This window comes from Haemorhous mexicanus, chromosome 11 (genome assembly GCF_027477595.1).
Source record: "Haemorhous mexicanus isolate bHaeMex1 chromosome 11, bHaeMex1.pri, whole genome shotgun sequence".
NCBI classification, from domain to species: domain Eukaryota; kingdom Metazoa; phylum Chordata; class Aves; order Passeriformes; family Fringillidae; genus Haemorhous; species Haemorhous mexicanus.
The window spans coordinates 12,090,958-12,108,555 of record NC_082351.1 but is presented as its reverse complement, the minus strand read 5'-3'; the positions used below and the strand labels follow the sequence as shown (position 1 = coordinate 12,108,555).

Here is a 17,598-nt window from a genome sequence, read left to right as displayed (position 1 = left end):
ATATCACCACCACCATTACTTAACAATGTTTTCTTTAAACACATTCATTACCCTTCCTCTGATACTTCAGATTTGAGACTTACAACCCCATCTGGCTAAAGACAAAATTCACAAGTAACAGAGCAGGTGCTACCTTTATGTTTTGTTCACTCAATGCACTTGAAGAAATTCTCCTGTTGTACTATGGTTTGGTTTGTTGGGGTTTGGGGGGGGGGATTGCTTCGCAAGAGGTTTGCTTTGATGGATGTTTTGTTTATTTGCTTGTTTTAAAAAAATGTATCATCAGCTTTCTATATTATTCTTTTATTCTTCTCTAATATATTTCTCTTTAAGGATAAGCTCTATGAAGGTCTTGCTCAGAAAAGCAGTAAAGGGGTGATGGCAGTTGACCTTTAATGCCAAATCTGTGTGCTACAGAGTAGGTAGGATTCTACAGAACATGGACAGAAGTTCAATGCTTACAGAAAGCAGCAGACCCATTAGGGAACTTTAAAAAGTCTTGACAAAACTGATTATATTCTGATAATTCCCATACAGACCAGTCTCCAGAAAGATAAGGAAATGGTTCCCGACATACTACATAATTTCAAAAGAAAAGAGATAGAGGCTGCATTTTAATTAACACAGATACAGAGCTATTGATATAAGATCTCCCGAGCATGCATACTGGGAAGAAGACAGCAAGAAAAACAAACCAAACAAAAATGCCATCACCTCATTTGTCAGCTAGCAACTTTTTTCTATCCTCATTTTAAAGTACCTGCAGAAATCAAAATCAGTAGCTGACACAGAAGGAAACAGTGGGTATCCTGAAAAGAATTAAGTTAGCCTGTTTCAAACCTACGCTGACTACTTGATCAAGAAATTCATGTTCATACTTCTGCCACACTATTAGCAGAAACCTTAAGGTTCAAAGGGCTTGAAAGAAAGGTAGTTAGAACTATAATAATAAAATCCAAACACAAAAAGCCCAATACAGCATTACACACACATGCTTGTGTTGCACTTTTAAAATTGCTGTAGGCCAATTTAAGTGAGGCAATAGATGAACATGTAGCCTCAGCTGAGCCTCTTCTTCCAGACCTACACTTCCCCTGCACACAGTAAGGGAAGAAAGTAGGCCATGGAAACAACCCAGTAAAGTCCATCTGGGGGTGTGAGGGTAGAAATAGAGTCTGTGTTTTCAGCAGACATGTTTCTTGATCAGGTACCACATGGGGCCAGGGCTCACTGCCAGCACAAAGGATGGAAGAAGTAACAAAAAAGCAAACAAGACTGTTTTCTTACAATGGGAATGCAATTTAGTTTCAAAGACTGGATTGTAGTAAGATGTTCCAAATAAATATACTTGAAAAGAAACCAAAAAATGATCCATACCCTTACCTTTCCGCGTGTTCTCCGTCACATCTACACCAAACTGGATGATGTCACCTGACATAATTTCACATGGTGGGCTTTCCTCAGATCCTCTACTCAGTCTCTGACTATTAATAAAGGTACCATTACTACTTTTAGTGTCTTGAAGATAGAACTGTAAACAAATAAACAAAAACAACAATCAGATATTTGGGAAAAGACAAGAAATACAAGCACTGGTAAAATTTTATTTATATAAAATTTATTTCTAGGAGATAACAAATGTATCAAACTCTAAACACCCTCATCAGGATGCAATACCTTCCCATGATCAAGCAGTATTTGTATTTGATTTTGAGTTCACATATGACTGAATTCTAGCACATACACTATGCAAATAACTGCTACAAAGTGTGCCTGAACTACTGCCTGCAACAGAGGATCACACGTCACTAGCAGCAACACCTTTTGCCACATACAACAATTCATATTTAAGCTGGTCAACACACAAAATTCTAACTGCTCATACATTCAAAGTAACAGTATTGCATGACTATCATGCTGCAGGGAAGGTTACTGAAGGAAAATCTCTGGCAAAAGACACAACACAGGAATTGCAATAAAGGACCATGGTGAAACTTAAAGAAAACCAACAGGATGCTTTTACTTCTCAGCAATTCTAGCTCACATCATCTACTAAATTTCAAGATTTCAAGTACTTTTGTAAATACCAATCTGCAGAATTAATTAGATGTTAATAGCAACTTATTGAATCTGAAACTGCTTGTGCTTTTATGACACAAGACTTGTAGTCTAAACTTCTGCATCTGAGAAGAGGTTACAAAATGAATCACCTAGCAGAAGACCAGAGTGACTGGCTTTGACCTGAGCAGTGACAGCACAAAAGAGGGGACCAAAATGCTACTGACAGCCAGGTGTAACTACTGGAATGAGTCAATCTCACTACTCCAAGATAACAATAGCTGCTACTGGAACCTGCTGGAATGGTAGAAATCACTGGCTTCCTGCACTCTTAAAGAACCTCATCAAGTCCCCAAGCAGGCATAAGGTTGGGGAAAAAGATGTTGTGTTCAAAGGAATGAATGTATTTCTATCTTTTTGTTATAAAAGCAATTGGCCTTTCCTTTTCTGCACCATTCCCTGCAAAATTTTCCATGTTTTTAATTGCATTTATTGTTGCAGGCCTCAAAAAAACCCTGATACACAGCTCAAAACCACAGTCAAGGGGAAAGATGGGTTTTGAATGGAGTGAGAGTAGAGCACCAGGGCTCCTCAGATCTTGTATTGGAAAGTGACATCGAGTGTATGAGATGGATCTTATATGGCACAACCCAGTGGCCCTAAGCACAGAGCTGGAATTTCATTGTGTCACTGGACTCACTAATCAAGGGGAATGCCAGCACAGGAAAGCTCAGGCAGGTGTTTGAAATGAAAAGCAGTATGTGCAACACTCCCCTCCCCCCAAAAGAGACGCCTTAGATCTTCAATTCAAGGAAAAGAAAACAGTAATCCATCATAAGCTGACAAAGATGAAGATAAACATAAATTATGGATAGATCAAGAAATTCTGACTGCATTCACTACATTAATAACCAAACCCACTCTACTCTAAATAATACTCTCCATAGTATTAAATACTATCTATTAACATAATAGTATATCATATAGCTTTTATAAATTATATGCTTACAAGCCAACCAAATTAATTAGCTTGTTAATTTAATAGTTTGAAAGTACTGAACCCTCTCATGGTTCAGTGCAGAGGTAATTATTTCTTACTTCCTGTTTGTTTTCAATTAGCTTTCTTCTTCTGTTATGAAAAAGTGAGTCACAGGCAAGGAGAAACAAACATGCTTCTGCTTATTTGCTCTTCCCCACCCTTTTCTTCTCTGTGCATATCTGCCTTTTACCCCTCCCAATGTTTTGATTAATCATTGCCCCTTATAACCACATTTTTGCAGAATCTGCAAATGGGACTCAGACAAGATAGCTCAAGGAAATAAAGCACAGTGACCACAGGAAAAGAAGTACAACAGTGCATCAGCCATACAAAACTTGTAAAACATCAGCAGACACAACATTCAAACTGCAAAAGGATATTTGTAAACAAGTGTTGACAGAAAATACACATTACATTTAATATTATGTAACTGATGTCCACTTAAGTGCTTACTACTAATTGTATTACATAAATTTTAGAAAAGTGATGCTCTTCAAATCTTTTTATCCTGTTTGTAAATACGCTTCTTCCTGCATCTAGTAAAGAAGCAATACCAGCCACATGTCAGTAGCTGACGTCTAAGAAGGGAAAACACAATACCATCAAATCTTGCTATAAAGGATTCGGTTATCTTTAATGTAGCCATTCCTCAGGAACCCACTGAGCCAGTCCCTTTCAGGTAGCAAATTCAAATGTTACTTCCATGCTGGATTTCACTAGTTCAAATGATCTTTCTCAAAGGTCAATCTCTGCATCCCTTTTGCATAATTACTAAAGCTATCTTCAGGAAATAAAATCAAGTGCAAGCCCTGAAACAAATGTGTCTATACATTAACTGGTACTTGGGGCAGCATACTGGTTTTTATGCACTATTTAATTAAGCGGTAAGTACAGTGGGTTCCCAGATTCCCAAACCAACACCTTTTACACAGCAGCTGTGTACCACAGCACCTTCTATGAGCCCAGCACCACTCGTCCACCCTGCTCCCAGCACAGCCCGAGCTCAAGCAGCAGTGCCAGCTCACAGAGCGGCAATGCCGCCTGCCCTTCCCAGCTCTCGCTGCCGAGCTGCGCCACCACCTCACCACCTGGACTGGCTCAGGCACTTGTTTAGTCACTGCAAACCAGTTTCGAGCTGATGCAAGGTAAACGAGGAGGTGCTTAAGCCAGTGCTGACAGAAAAAAAGGTAGCATATACTGGCCTAATTACACTTGCTTTTATAATTCACTCTCCAGAGCCAAGTCCCAGTCCTTTTGTGCCTCATATTAACAACAAGTCCAATGTAGAGCAGAGATGGCAGCTCACACACATTCAAAACAACCCAGCTTTTGAGGACTATTAAAGCATTACCACATCCTTAATTAAAGGGATAGCTGTCTATATTGTGTGTGTGCTGGTTTCCTCTCCTTTCTTAAAAAATACAAGGTAACACACAAAGTATTCATGAAACTTATGCTCCATAAGCATACCATCTCAGACAAAAAAAAAAAATCCTAGCCTGTCTTCTTTAGTAATTTATTGTTTATATCCCCTCCCACCTACAAGCCATTAATAAGATCAATTAACTGCAGGCACCTTACCAGTCCACTTCCACAAAATTTGTGAAGATTTTATTTTCAAGTAAAACTTGCAGTTCATCATACACACAAACTTCTCCAAGTACAGTCCACCTTTCTTACAAACTATATTATGGAAGTTTCAAAAAACAACAGGTTTTTGTTTCCCTGTTTTGCAAGGAATTATGTACTTATTTCACAAATTTAGTATTTACAGTATTTCAAGTTACTCTTCAGTTTTGCAAATGGAACAAATGTACCTCCTGTGCTCTGACCTGTGGTGCATAAAAATCACATTCCTTCTTCTAGGTCAATGACTCAGAAGAGCATCAACAACCTGCTAAATCAGTTCATGTTTTATTTTCACACAGTTAAATACCACTATGATTTTTCTCCTATAACAAATTGCTAGTATTTTCTGATTAGAGAAATAGAAGATTCTTCTGTAGTGATCCCAAACCATAATACATCAAATCTAAGCACATAAAATATGTTAATTCTAACTGATACTAGGAAATTGCAAATTGCTATGCTCCATGAGGACAGATTTTAACATTACTTATAAAATGTAGGTTAACTGTTTTCTTCAAAGTAATAAAACCAACTAGCAATAACATACCCATTCTGTTTAATGATTACTATTGCTACATCTTGCAGGAGGCAGGATGAAGAGAGCTCCTTAATTAGCCGACAAGCGAGAAAGCCATGATGTGTTTTCTTTCCCAAGCCAGATACAGGCCTGATACAGGATGAGACACTTCTGAAGGATCTCAGAGAAGACAAAATATGGGCTCAGAGACATATAGAAAATCTTCAAAGTAGCACACTTCTGCAGTGATTTGATTATCTGGATTTAATTAGATTAGAACTACAGGAAGAAACAACTGACCAGCTTTTTCATACTTCCAATATTTGCTATTCCTATGTACAGCCATCATTTGCCATTTTAATAGCACATTACTGCTACTCCATCTAACCCAGCTTGAAACTGCAGTTCAGGGCAATTATTCTGAGAACTAGTGAGGAAAATAGCTGGAAAACAATGGCAGCTTGTCCACAGAGATGTGAGATTCTGCATGCGAAGAGGAACAACTTCTACATCAAAAAAATGCAGGAAGAAGAAGAAGAAATCATTACATACAGCTAAACCTATTGCAGCCTCTTTCCACAGCTGAATTAATAATTACATAAGTGCAAAAATGTAGGCTATTGCCTTTAAAACAAAGTCAAAAAGTAATATCTTTTATGTATTAAATAAATTTTCACTGCCTAAACAACTAATGTAGAAAAAGAACACCAATTTTAGAATCTCCTAGTTCACCGTTCTTTTTCTCACCTCTTATTTCCTCTGTGAAAGAAGTACACAGAACTCCCATGAGTTTCAGGGTCCTGTTATACCTTTGTGGCTTTAGCTTGAGCCAGAAAGATTTAAATTATTTTGTCAAATTATGAACTATAACCCATAAGGAGTTGGCAGCCTCATTTTTGCCATGGTTACCACCACAAAAGGGCAGCAAGGCTATTAGCCAGAGCAGTTAAACCATAAAATGCTGCAGTTAATGATGAAAGATTCTTCCCTGACTCACACTAAATAATCATTGAACAATTAATGCAAGCATTATAAATGCACCCCCTGAGTACTAAAGCTAATATTCAAAAGCAGGAAGTAAATAGGGATCTAGAAATTGGACTACTTGCCCTGGAGTAATACTTCACTAAGCAGTAATGTAACTGAGTTCATTTACTCATTGCATGCTGAGAATTCTACCAGGAAACAAAATATACTGTGCACAAGTCCAACTGTGCAAAGCCAAAGACTTTAAAACAATATATGTACCATGGTCAAACCCACATGGCCAACATTTGCCACACTGTGGCTAGAAATTTTTTTCTCTCATATTGTTACAAGATTATTTTTATCTTATTTGAAGTCTTAACACTGACAATTTCTCATTTTGGGAGCAGCACTGCTAGCAGACTACACTGTGCAAGCCATACTGAATTCCAGGTCAGTCCTTTGGCTGTAAGATAGAGAAGTTCAAATGCTAAATTACCTCCAGATCCAACTGATTTGAGTTCCTCATTCTGGTCTGCTTAGACAGATCCCAAATTCCTTTCCTCTCACTTGCCTAACTCCACCCGTCTATCAAGGAAGTAGAAGTATTTGTCTCCATAAGCAAGAGTAATTCACAGGGTGGGGTACATGAAGCAAAACTGCTTTTCTATTTAGTTTTCCATTTCTTTAACACACAGATCTAATAGCTCTTTGCTTACTAAACCCCAGCTCCTTCAACTCAGAAACAAAACTAGTGCATTAACTTTTGAGTTATCATGAAAACTCATTTTTAAAATGATTCTAACTACCCCAGGCAGGCACCCACTATGAAACTAAAAGCAACCAGCTGTGAAGAAAGGGATTTTCCAGTCAGATTGAACAGAGTGAAGGAGTGGCAGTTGGCTTTTCAGGGACTACTAGTGTTGGGTTTCTCAAGTGAAACAAAACTTGCTAGTAGTTTTCAGTAGCTTCTCTAAAAATAATAACTTTACCACTTTTTCTATGAATAATAAAAGAAAAAAAAAAGATAAAAAATTGACATTCTTTGATATAGCATGGGACAAAAAAAGTCACTGTGTTTTTAACTCAAAGTGTAAACCTAATGTAAATCCAGCTACACTGATGAGAAAAGGTTAAAATCTTCAGCTATTCCCTGGAATCCAATGCCATCCCTTCTAAACTTGCCAGTAGTTCCAAGGGGTAGAGGGGAAAGGACAGCAGGGACTATGCTCTTCTGCTAACCAAGTTGTTCCTTTGTCTGTTTACACCTTGAAGTTTTGTTGTCTGTACTGCCAGGACAACCCTGCTGGTTACTCATACCTGTTGTCAAGCAAAGTAAACTGTGCCAGTAAAAGCAGCTTTGTGCCAGCATAACTGAGCCTGGGTATAAACACAGCTTGGCCTTTTCAGACACATTATTTGAGGTGCTATAAAATATTAATCCCTGTGTTCCTTGCCATGTCCTGGTTGTTAAAGTGCTTTGAAGTTCACTATAGGTCCTGTCTGTCAGCTTAACTTTTGTATGAGTGGTCAGCAGAGTTTGCCTGAAAAGGGCAAAGGGACTATGACACGGAAGGGAAGATGGATGGATTTGTGGGCAGGAAGAGGAATCACCTTAGGTAGGCAGAAAGGCAATGCCCAGCACTGAGAGGCACCAACAATTAACTGTGCATAAAACATGTGTTTGGCTACAGTCCTGAGTTGCTCTAGTGCCTTCCTCAGTAGCAAAATGTCACCTTTCTCAACAGAACAAAGCAAAATGTTCAAGCTGTACCCATGAACATTTCAGCACAGACTTTTTTTGACATATGACTTTGCAATGCTTATTTTAACTGGAGACTTTTACAGATACACTTACACCAATCAGAACTTTAAATTCTGGCATATTAAAATCATTAACAAAACAAAAAAAAACCACCACAAAAAAAAGTATGTTTGCAGACTTAATGCCATCTCCTATTTGTTGTGCCCATTTAAGCACAAGATTTACTTTCTAAATCATTGTTCAAACCACACATTTGCTAGTAGTTGCAATTCAACTTGCTCATCTGAAGACGAAAAGCTGAGGACTTAGGGTTACTATTAGTCAATAGCTCTATACTAATCTTCAAGTAGATACAGATAATCTACTTTACATCCAAAAATTCAGAAAGAGGATATCGGCCACTTATTTTATAATGATTTTTGATGTGCATTAGAAAGTGGTCTTTATTAACAGAAAGGCTACTAAAAATATTAAACAATTCTTTCAAATTAGTCAGTTTTACAACTAGCTACATGGATCTTAAAAATATGCTATTTAAATGGTTTGAGCTATTTTTATCAAATATAATTCTCAAGCAGTATTGTTGCATTTTTCCAGATAATTCATACTTAAGAGAATGACAGAAGATGGCTAAAAGTTTCAGTGCAGAACCTCAAACTACAACACAATCCAAGTTCTCTAGTTTAAGACAAAAGCAAAAACCCATGCTCACAATTCAAAATTTGTGCATGTGTATGAAAATGATGAGAAAAAAATCTCTACTGCTTCTGTCCAAATCTGAAGTTCTCCGTATTAGGAGACAACTGTCTCAAGCTGAATTAAGAAAATTAAGGAAATCATGACCTACATCATCCTTGCTTTCTTGAAATACAAAAATGTAATTGTGGGTTCCTCAGTCCAGGAGAAACATGAAGCCCCTGGAGCAGGCCCAGCAGAGGTGGCAAAGGTGATGAAGGGACTGCAGCATGTCTCTTGAGAAGTACAGGCTGAGGGAGCTGGGAGCACCTTGAGAAGGGACCTCACCAAGGTCTGCCAGTATCTGCTGGGAGGTGTCAGAGGATAGAGCTGGGCTCTAATCTGTGGTACCAAGCAATGGGACATGAGGCAATGGGAAGAAAATGATGCCCAGCAAGTTCCACCTGAATATGAGGAAGAACTTCTTTACTCTGCAGTAACTGCACACTGGAACAGGTTGGCCAGAGAGGCTGTAGAGTCTCCCTCACTGGAGATATTCAGAACTATCTGGACACAATCCCATGCTGCACGCTCTCAGATGACCCTGCCTGATCAGGGAGACTGGACCACAAGACCCACTGTGGTCCCTTCCAATCTAACCATTCTGTGATTCTGTGAAAATGTAAGTAAGTCAACAAATTGCATTACAATTCCTGAATCCCTCAGCATCAGTCAGTGCAGAACTGTATGAACATCACTAACTCACTTGCAGATTGCTTTTATTTACTTTAGTTTTGAAAGGAACTATCAACGCTCCAAACACCTAAAACAAGAAGATATCTGGGGAAAAAAAACCATTAATGTTATGGGGATAGCAGTTTATACAGGGAAATAATCCTTCATATAAGATGATAAATATATCATATATACCAATACTGAAGTAACAGATGAAACTGAAAACAAAGCTTTTAATCTATGATTGTGCACAACCAATGTGAATGGAAACATTATCACAAAGGATGGCTCCCCTTTCTAACCTATTTACCTTCACCCTCCTTCACCAGAACTGGTAGCATTCAAGTAATACACAAACTATTTTCTAGAAATAAACATTTCAAGCCCAACTTCACAGTTGTGAAATTAACACCTCACATTCCATAATGGAAAAATGTAGTATAACACCAAGTCAGAGAAGAACAAGTCCTGGACACTCCCTATTATGCTGTAAGGCCTCCTCAAAATTCTGTAGTTAGCACACTCTGGTAGAAGATTTCTGATGAAGGATGCAAGCAGAAGCAATCCTAGGCATGATACAAAATATTCATTCCTCTTCTAAATAAAAATTTCTGCAGGAAACACAAAGTGTGGAATGAAGTGACTGCAAAAGGTAGAAGCTGCTCATGTACTGGGGTCCTGATCTATCCCTAGATTATTCAAATAATCCATAAAGGCATTCACTGTGAAAAGGAGAAGAATGACAAGATAGATACCCACCAAAAACTTCAAGCCACAAAATGCGACATCACCATATAAAAATAGATCCCTCTCTACACATCAGTGTCACTAATTTTGATGCAAAAAGCTATTTTTAAAAAGAAGAGATGTAGAGGAAGAGTTCTAATTTACAAGTAATTTGGTTTATATATAGCCAACTGACTTGCTACAGTGTCACCATAGTTACTAATTACTACTCTTTAGAATGTCTCTTTTACTTAACTTTTGTCCTAACAGTTCACAAAAATTTCCGAGTATCAGACTTCTGCTATAAGTGCTACATGGTTCAGGATGAAGAATTTTCTATTTATTCTCTTCTCAGCAGAGTGAAAGTCTGTCCCTTCACACACATCATGCTTGAAAACTTATACATGAATCACAAAAGACATGAAGTACATTAACACTTTCAGAAAATATGCAATTCCATTCTGAATACAGACAAAGCACAAAAGTTTCCCACACGAAAACTACCCAACCCAGTACTAGTTATATACAATATTCTCGAGGAAACTGAACTTTCAGCCTACATGAAAATTCTCAAGTACTATTTTAATCCCATCCTGAAAATGCTGAGACAATTTTAAGGCACATCATTGCTTTAACTGCAAAGATAAAATACATTAACAATAAAGTACAATCAACAGAAAGCTTCCCAGGAAATGACTACTCACACATCAAACCAAGATGCTCAAATTGACTCATTAGAATACTAAAACAATATAAAGAAGAGACTTATTTTGTCTTACTGCTGTCATAGATGACAATATCTTACATAACACACAGACTTCAAAACAACTTTTCCTGCTCCATATTAAAACACTGACTTGTGCAATGTAGTCATAAAACCAGTGAAAAGTAGATAAAAACAGGTTTCTAGAAGGAAACTGTACTTGCAAGGAAGTTTCCTCTTAATTTCATTAAAGCAGCTCAGCCTCTCGTTACACAAGACATTTGTACAGCCACGTATCAGGTATCCCTGTGACACCAGTGATTACTTTGTATAATTTATCTCAACTTCTATCATCACATCAAACATGGACCTGAGGGAAAACATATGGCCAAGGTGACCTCCTGAGGTTTCACTTAATGCTATTGTGTTCTTCGTACTAATCTATTTTGGAAATATACTGCAACTTAATGCACCTTTAAAATAAAGAAATGAAACACTCTAACAGGCTGTTACCCAGAAATGCAGGCTTCTTCTGGCTAATTACTTCTAAGTGTAAAATATTGCTGAAACACTCATCAATCCTGAGCCCTTTTAGGAATACTCTCCTACAAAACCAGACAGAAAGCTAAACACTACTACTTACTCTAATAAATGTAATTAAAGTTTGGCAACATGGCAGACTCAATCTTTGCAGTAAGTAAAGTTAACTTCCTCTCAACATGTGCAAATTCCCAAAGACTTTATTTGTAGGACACACGTATCCAGAGAAAATAAATAAGCTCTGCAAAGAGCAGGTTCTCATATACAATCTTAATTTCTTTTCAAATAGATGTTTCAAAAGGTTTGTAATGTATTATTGCAATTTACTCTTATCTTTAGGAGGCAAAACCACCCATAAATATTCTGCACTAGTGAAGATTACTAAGAATACTCAGAAAACAACAACTTTTATTCTTAAATTCACAATCAAAAAATGGTTAAACTTGAAAGGTAACATTCTTTGGCCAACCTAATGAAGCGCAAGACCAAATTAAAATATGGTTTTGTCTCTGACTACTGCAAAAGTACGACAAAAAGACAGGTTTGTCATGTCTGGACAGAGCTTTGCCCTAATTTAAGAGCAGAGTTAAGGCATAAATCTCTCCTGGTCTCTGGATTTTAACTAACCTTATTAGAACTCTGCATAAACAGAAACTAATATCAATTTCTGTAACACCTATTAAAGAAACCAAATGAATTGTTTTTATGGCAAAACATGGAAGAATAACCAGAAACTACAGAAAGAGAAGAAAACAAATGAAAACCAGATTATTTAAAAGCAATCTTGAAATACTATCAGCATCTATTAGTAAATACTTAGAATGAGAAATCCAACACCATCATCATCCATTGTTTCTGCTTCCTCAAAAATCTAGAGCTAACAAGGTAACTAAATCACTAGCAAAAAATTAATTGAAAGGGAAGTTTTCCTTAAGAAAATTGCACTACTGAACTTCTATCAGGAAACAATTACATCTTCATTTGCAAGCAAATTGGAGAAAAACCACAACAGAAGCCAAGATTACCAGATACTTCACCAGAAGAGAAGAATTACTTATACAAAAGCAAAAGGTTATGAGGCAGCTCCTTCGTGTATCAGGAAACTCCAACTCCCAACATTATCCGATGTTTCAAGGCAGGTGCAGAACTGCAAAAGCTTGTTAATTGTCTTGCTGCTCACTGCTAAGTTGCTGAATTAGTTAATCATTACATCAAAGATCCTCTACTCCTGGCACAGAAGAATCACTTTTCACATGCTGACTTAACAACTTCTTAGAGAGTAAAGGGAGTTGTTGAAACTATTTCAAACTATTTCTCATTTCTACTCCTTCCACACAAGGCACTGTGTTTACCTGCTATCATTAATTCCATACTGCTGATGGTTTATGGCAGAGAAAACTCCCAGTGATCACACATTCAGATAAAGAAAAAAAAGTAGATTTCACAGATACCTCTAAATGCAATGCAGCAGTGGTTTGGTATTATCTCTAGGTATGTAAAAACTCTCAAAATATCCTGAAAAATTTCAGAAAGTTCGTCTCTTCCTTTTATTAAGAGACATATTCCATCTGAAAGGACTTGTGTAATATAACTTCAGTATTTTTTTTTAAAGAAACATCTGCAGCAGGCCTAGTTAATTCACCTCTCCTTTGCACAAAGCAATGCTGCCTTGCCTTCCGTCATCAACTGCTCCCCAACTATAGATTCACACAGCACAAGTGTCACAAGAAAAATAATATTCAGCACGTTGCTAAACTACAGCTAAAATGCCCATGCTGAGGATAAACTTAAAGCTACTGTGATGTAAATTCAAAGCAGCCAATAAAGATGCAAAAGTACAAGTCCTAACTGAAGGGAACTGCCTTAGTACAAATGACACCGCACTCGTTTTCATCATGTCATACAAGATATTTCTGTAAGAGGTCCAAACCACAAGTATTACCCAAATAGAGTGTAGTGAGAGTTCACTACACAGCTCCTCAAACTGAAAACAACAGGTCACCAGAGCAATATGCTCCTTGCTTTTCCAAAGACTTCTCTACATCAAGGGCAGACTAAACCTTAAAAAAAAAAAATTACTAAATTTAATTTATTTTCATTCTGTGTTTTGAACTTGAGCATTCCATGCAGAGAGCAAATGCAATTAACTGGAAACCAAACACCAAAAGAGAAGGGTGCAACTCCATCCAAAGATGGAAAATTCATTTTCCAGCACAGAGGAGAAATCTGACAATTGGGAGTTTAATATTTGTACTCAAGGCAGTGCCAAGCCATACCTCCAACAAAGTGAGAGCAAAAATATCCTGGGAGGAGACTGTATTTATTTGCAATGCATTCCTGGATCAGGACTTTTAAAGCAAGTAGTAATTAAATACTGGTATTCATGAACAAAGGCTGATTTATTCTGGTGCTCCTTTGAGATCAACAACTACACAATAAAGCCTATTTATTTTAAACTTACGAAATCCACATATGGAGATGGGTCAGCCAGCAATGGGAGAGAATGTATGAGCTGATTTTTGATAGGCAATCTTACAGAACACTAATCACTCATGTCTTTACCTGTCTCCTACTGACTTCAAAACAAGGGGCAACCTTCTCACAGGTTGACGGCAGAACCAGGCCAGCAGAGGGATGGACAGAGGGCAGATAAGGCCTTCAAGGAGCTGGTAACTGAGGCACCAAACATGGTGACTCACGATTCACACATCTTAGTCAAGGGCAAAAATCTCATGCAAGGTACGTGGGATTTACAGATTAGAAAGGTTGCTAATATGACAAAACTTGCCAGGTTTTCTACACAGAAAGCTGTACTTCTAGACACAAGTATTTTGCTGGCTTTTTTCCTAGCTATTTTCCATCAGGGTCATCAAGGATGTTACACTGGTAGCACCTGTGCCCATGAATGTGATTCTTCAGACAAGCTAAAAATAAAAAACAATACACACATGCACACAAAATGACCAATAACCCAAATCTCTGAATTTCTCTGTCAACAGAAACGCACCCAGAACACATCAGTGCCCGTGACCAATCTGCCAGTGGGCATTAGGAGCAGGGGAACTGCAAAGTACTGCTGGCAATCCCACAGCCTTTCAACTGGAAAGCCTGAGGGAGTGGTCACCCAGACCTCTGAAAAGTCATTATCAAGCCTTGCAATTTTTTGTACTCAATGTGCCACACTTGCCTCTAGAACACAGACAAAAATTTTCAAAATACAAAAAGAATGTCTTTCTAGCATCAGAGTTTCTGTCGATCTAAGAAGAAATAGACTCCCCCAATAATTTAATTCTTTAAACCACCATAAAAAGTTTTCCAAATCCCTTCCCTAAGCATGAAAATGCCTTTTCCATTCACTATTTAAAGCTGAGTTGCAGCCACTAGAGGGCAAGACCACGATACACAATGCACTGCCCAGGCTGGGTAAGGCAAAACCAATGCCACAAAAAGCAGAGGAGAAACTACAGCTGAACACTGCTTATATTATGAAGATTTGGTTGTTCAACGTTTTTTTCAATACTGAATTTTCCATTAATTATAGGAATATATCCACATATTCTGTGGGTTGCTTAACTATTAATTCCATCTTTACAGTCCAAAGCTCCCCAGACAAGCTACTTCTGCACTTCAACATCCACATTAACAATTCTTGTACTTCTCAAATTTTAAAATTAGGTTTCTCAACTTCAATGTTCATGATATTGAAGTTATGCAAGTTACTGGAGTTCTACCCAGAATCAGCAAGCATAGGTAAAAACCAGAATGCTGTCAAAGGCTTTTCCCATTAAATATAGAAAATGAACTTCCTAATCAATGGTAAAAATTATCTAGCTAGAAATTTGCCATATGCTGCAAAAGAACTGGAATTAACACACAGATTTTTTTCTGTCTAATCAGCATTTTAAAAAAACTTCTGTTCTGAGAACAGTTAGGCTTTTTCTGTATAAAGATCACCCTTTGTTGAAATGTATTCTTGACATTTAATATATTAAATTCTGCTACAATTCATTATCTATGCTCTCAGAAAAATTGGAAACAAGGTCCAGAAACTAAACCAAATCAGGAAAATGAGTCATTTACTAAAAGACAAAAACCCCAACTGACAGAAGGACATACACTACAAGCTCAAAACAAAAACATTTAAATAATTATTTCAAAATTTATAGTGCAAACAACATGGAAGAAAGCTCAGCAAGCTTGTCATTAAAAATGAAGACACTTAATAATAGTGGCACTGTGCATGAAATCAGTCCCATCTACACTGGCCCATCTACTCCATGGAAAAAAAGTACTGTGTATCACCAAAACAGATGAGCCCTCCAATTAAGTTCACATAACATTCAAACTGCACTCCCAGTACAAACACAGCCTTCCCACAAAAACATGTTTGCTGTTAAGTAATAAGCTTTGACATTCCAAGAGGTTTGACATCTAAGCTTAAATTTAATACAGCTGTAGACAAGATTACACTTTGATTAAAGGAAAATCAGCAAGACTTTTACACTACCTATAATTAGTCTACTATTAGTACAAAGTTTTAATAAACTTTAATTAGAATTAGATGCTATCCAAAGCTTGTTTCAAAGGAAAATAGGATGGGCCACTGGGAATTGGCAGCATTAAGAGCAACATGGTTAAATACAAGTTTAAGAGAAACATGTGTGTCCCTACTTCTTCTTTTAAATTTTTTGGAAAAAGATTTTCTTCTGCAGCCAAGTAGTATACTTGGGTCTTAAGCAAATACTAGGCATATCAAACACAGTACATGATGCAGGTTGGTAGAATGTTTCATTGGATTATTACATCTTTGCACTATTTAATAAAAGAGAAAAATTTTAAAATCCCAAACAAATCTGTGACAGTTCTGTTAGAGGAATTTTCAAGTGTTTACCAGAAAAAACACTTCACAAGTCTGCCCAGCCAGCCGTGAAACAATTAAGATGTTACTGTTATAACAGAAACAGAACATGAAATTTGTATATAGATCAGTAACAGCTCTCCTGATTGCTTGTACACAAATTCATGTCAATGTTCACCGAAATTACAAAACCTAAGAGATAAGGGAAGCAAGTAAAAGGCAAGGCCCTCTCACATGAACGTACCTTTCCACATAGCTCTGGTTAGAAGGCAGGAATTAGTCTGTCTACCACAGACTCAGACAGAAGTAAGCTAGTCCTTCTCCTACTTGATCTCAAAATTACCTCCTGCCTCTGCTGCCACCTGACAGCAGCTCCTCGGGGCTGAGCAAGCGGCTGTATTTTAGACATTCTTAAATGACAGACTGGGCAGGAAAGTACCACACACACCACCCCAAGCCTTTACAGATCTCTTGGCTTCACTGCACCGCACTTTCCTTGACTGCACTCACAATCTCCCATCTAGGTTTCCAGTAAAGTTCAGGATTCAGCTCCCTGCTTTCTTCTCTCTGTATCTCAAACAGTTTTCATCCCACCAAGTTCACCCATTCACAGCAGGTCTATGCTGGGAGCAGTAACATCTCAGCAATTATGGAAACACACCCTGTGCAGTGCACAGCTGCTGTGCTCTTCTCCCTAACATCCACCTCAAGAGCTGCACCACAGGACACCTCCAGCTCTCTCCCTGTTTATATGTTCTGGTTTCTTTTGGAATAGACAAAACACAGACACGTGGTGGAACTGAGTGTAGACCAGTCCCCTCCCCTACATGCAACAGCAACACACGTAAAGCTCTCAAGGGACTGGAAAAACACGGCAGAATATCCTGTTCTCCTTCAACATTCAACAAGGTACCTTAAAAACAAAGGAGTGCTTAGCTTCTGAGCTTAAAGTATATTATTTAATTCTTAACCACCTCTCATGGGACAAACAAAGTGCATTTTTAGTACATTTACTTGTTTCTCTGTCTCTTAAAATTAGTTCAAGTCAGATAAAATAAGCATGTGCTTTTAACAAAGGTGCCTGATTTACCTTGTTAGGTTATACTTTTCACACTTAATTCAAAACTGGACAACCTGAGCAGCTTATCTACCTCCTGACTGCACAAACGGGATGGACCTGCCAACCTCCAGAGTCAGCAGCTAAGTGTCTCCAGACTCCCAATACCATCCACTCATGTAGTGCCAAGCAGAACTAATGCAAAGGATGATACACTATCATCAACCACCACCCAGCAGCTTTATGCCACCTGTTTCTCAACCTCAGTGTTTCTTAACAGGCACATCAGGAACTTTGCTGTTTTCTTCACTTCCCTTTGAAAGGTTTGGC

At 37.8% G+C, this 17,598-nt stretch overlaps 1 protein-coding gene across 39 annotated transcripts in view; it reads right to left on the bottom strand.

The window, feature by feature from the left end:
- The window catches only part of SLMAP (sarcolemma associated protein), a 77,402-nt gene that overhangs the window by 43,888 nt on the left and 15,916 nt on the right, over window positions 1–17,598 (bottom strand). For 22 of the 39 annotated variants that reach the window (XM_059856429.1, XM_059856451.1, XM_059856453.1 and 19 more), the window contains one exon: window positions 1,378–1,531. In XM_059856429.1, coding sequence (XP_059712412.1) covers window positions 1,378–1,531 — 154 coding nt within the window. The remainder of the gene's footprint in view (window positions 1–1,377; window positions 1,532–17,598) is intronic. The other 17 variants (XM_059856454.1, XM_059856430.1, XM_059856464.1 and 14 more) reach the window with 1 other exon arrangement.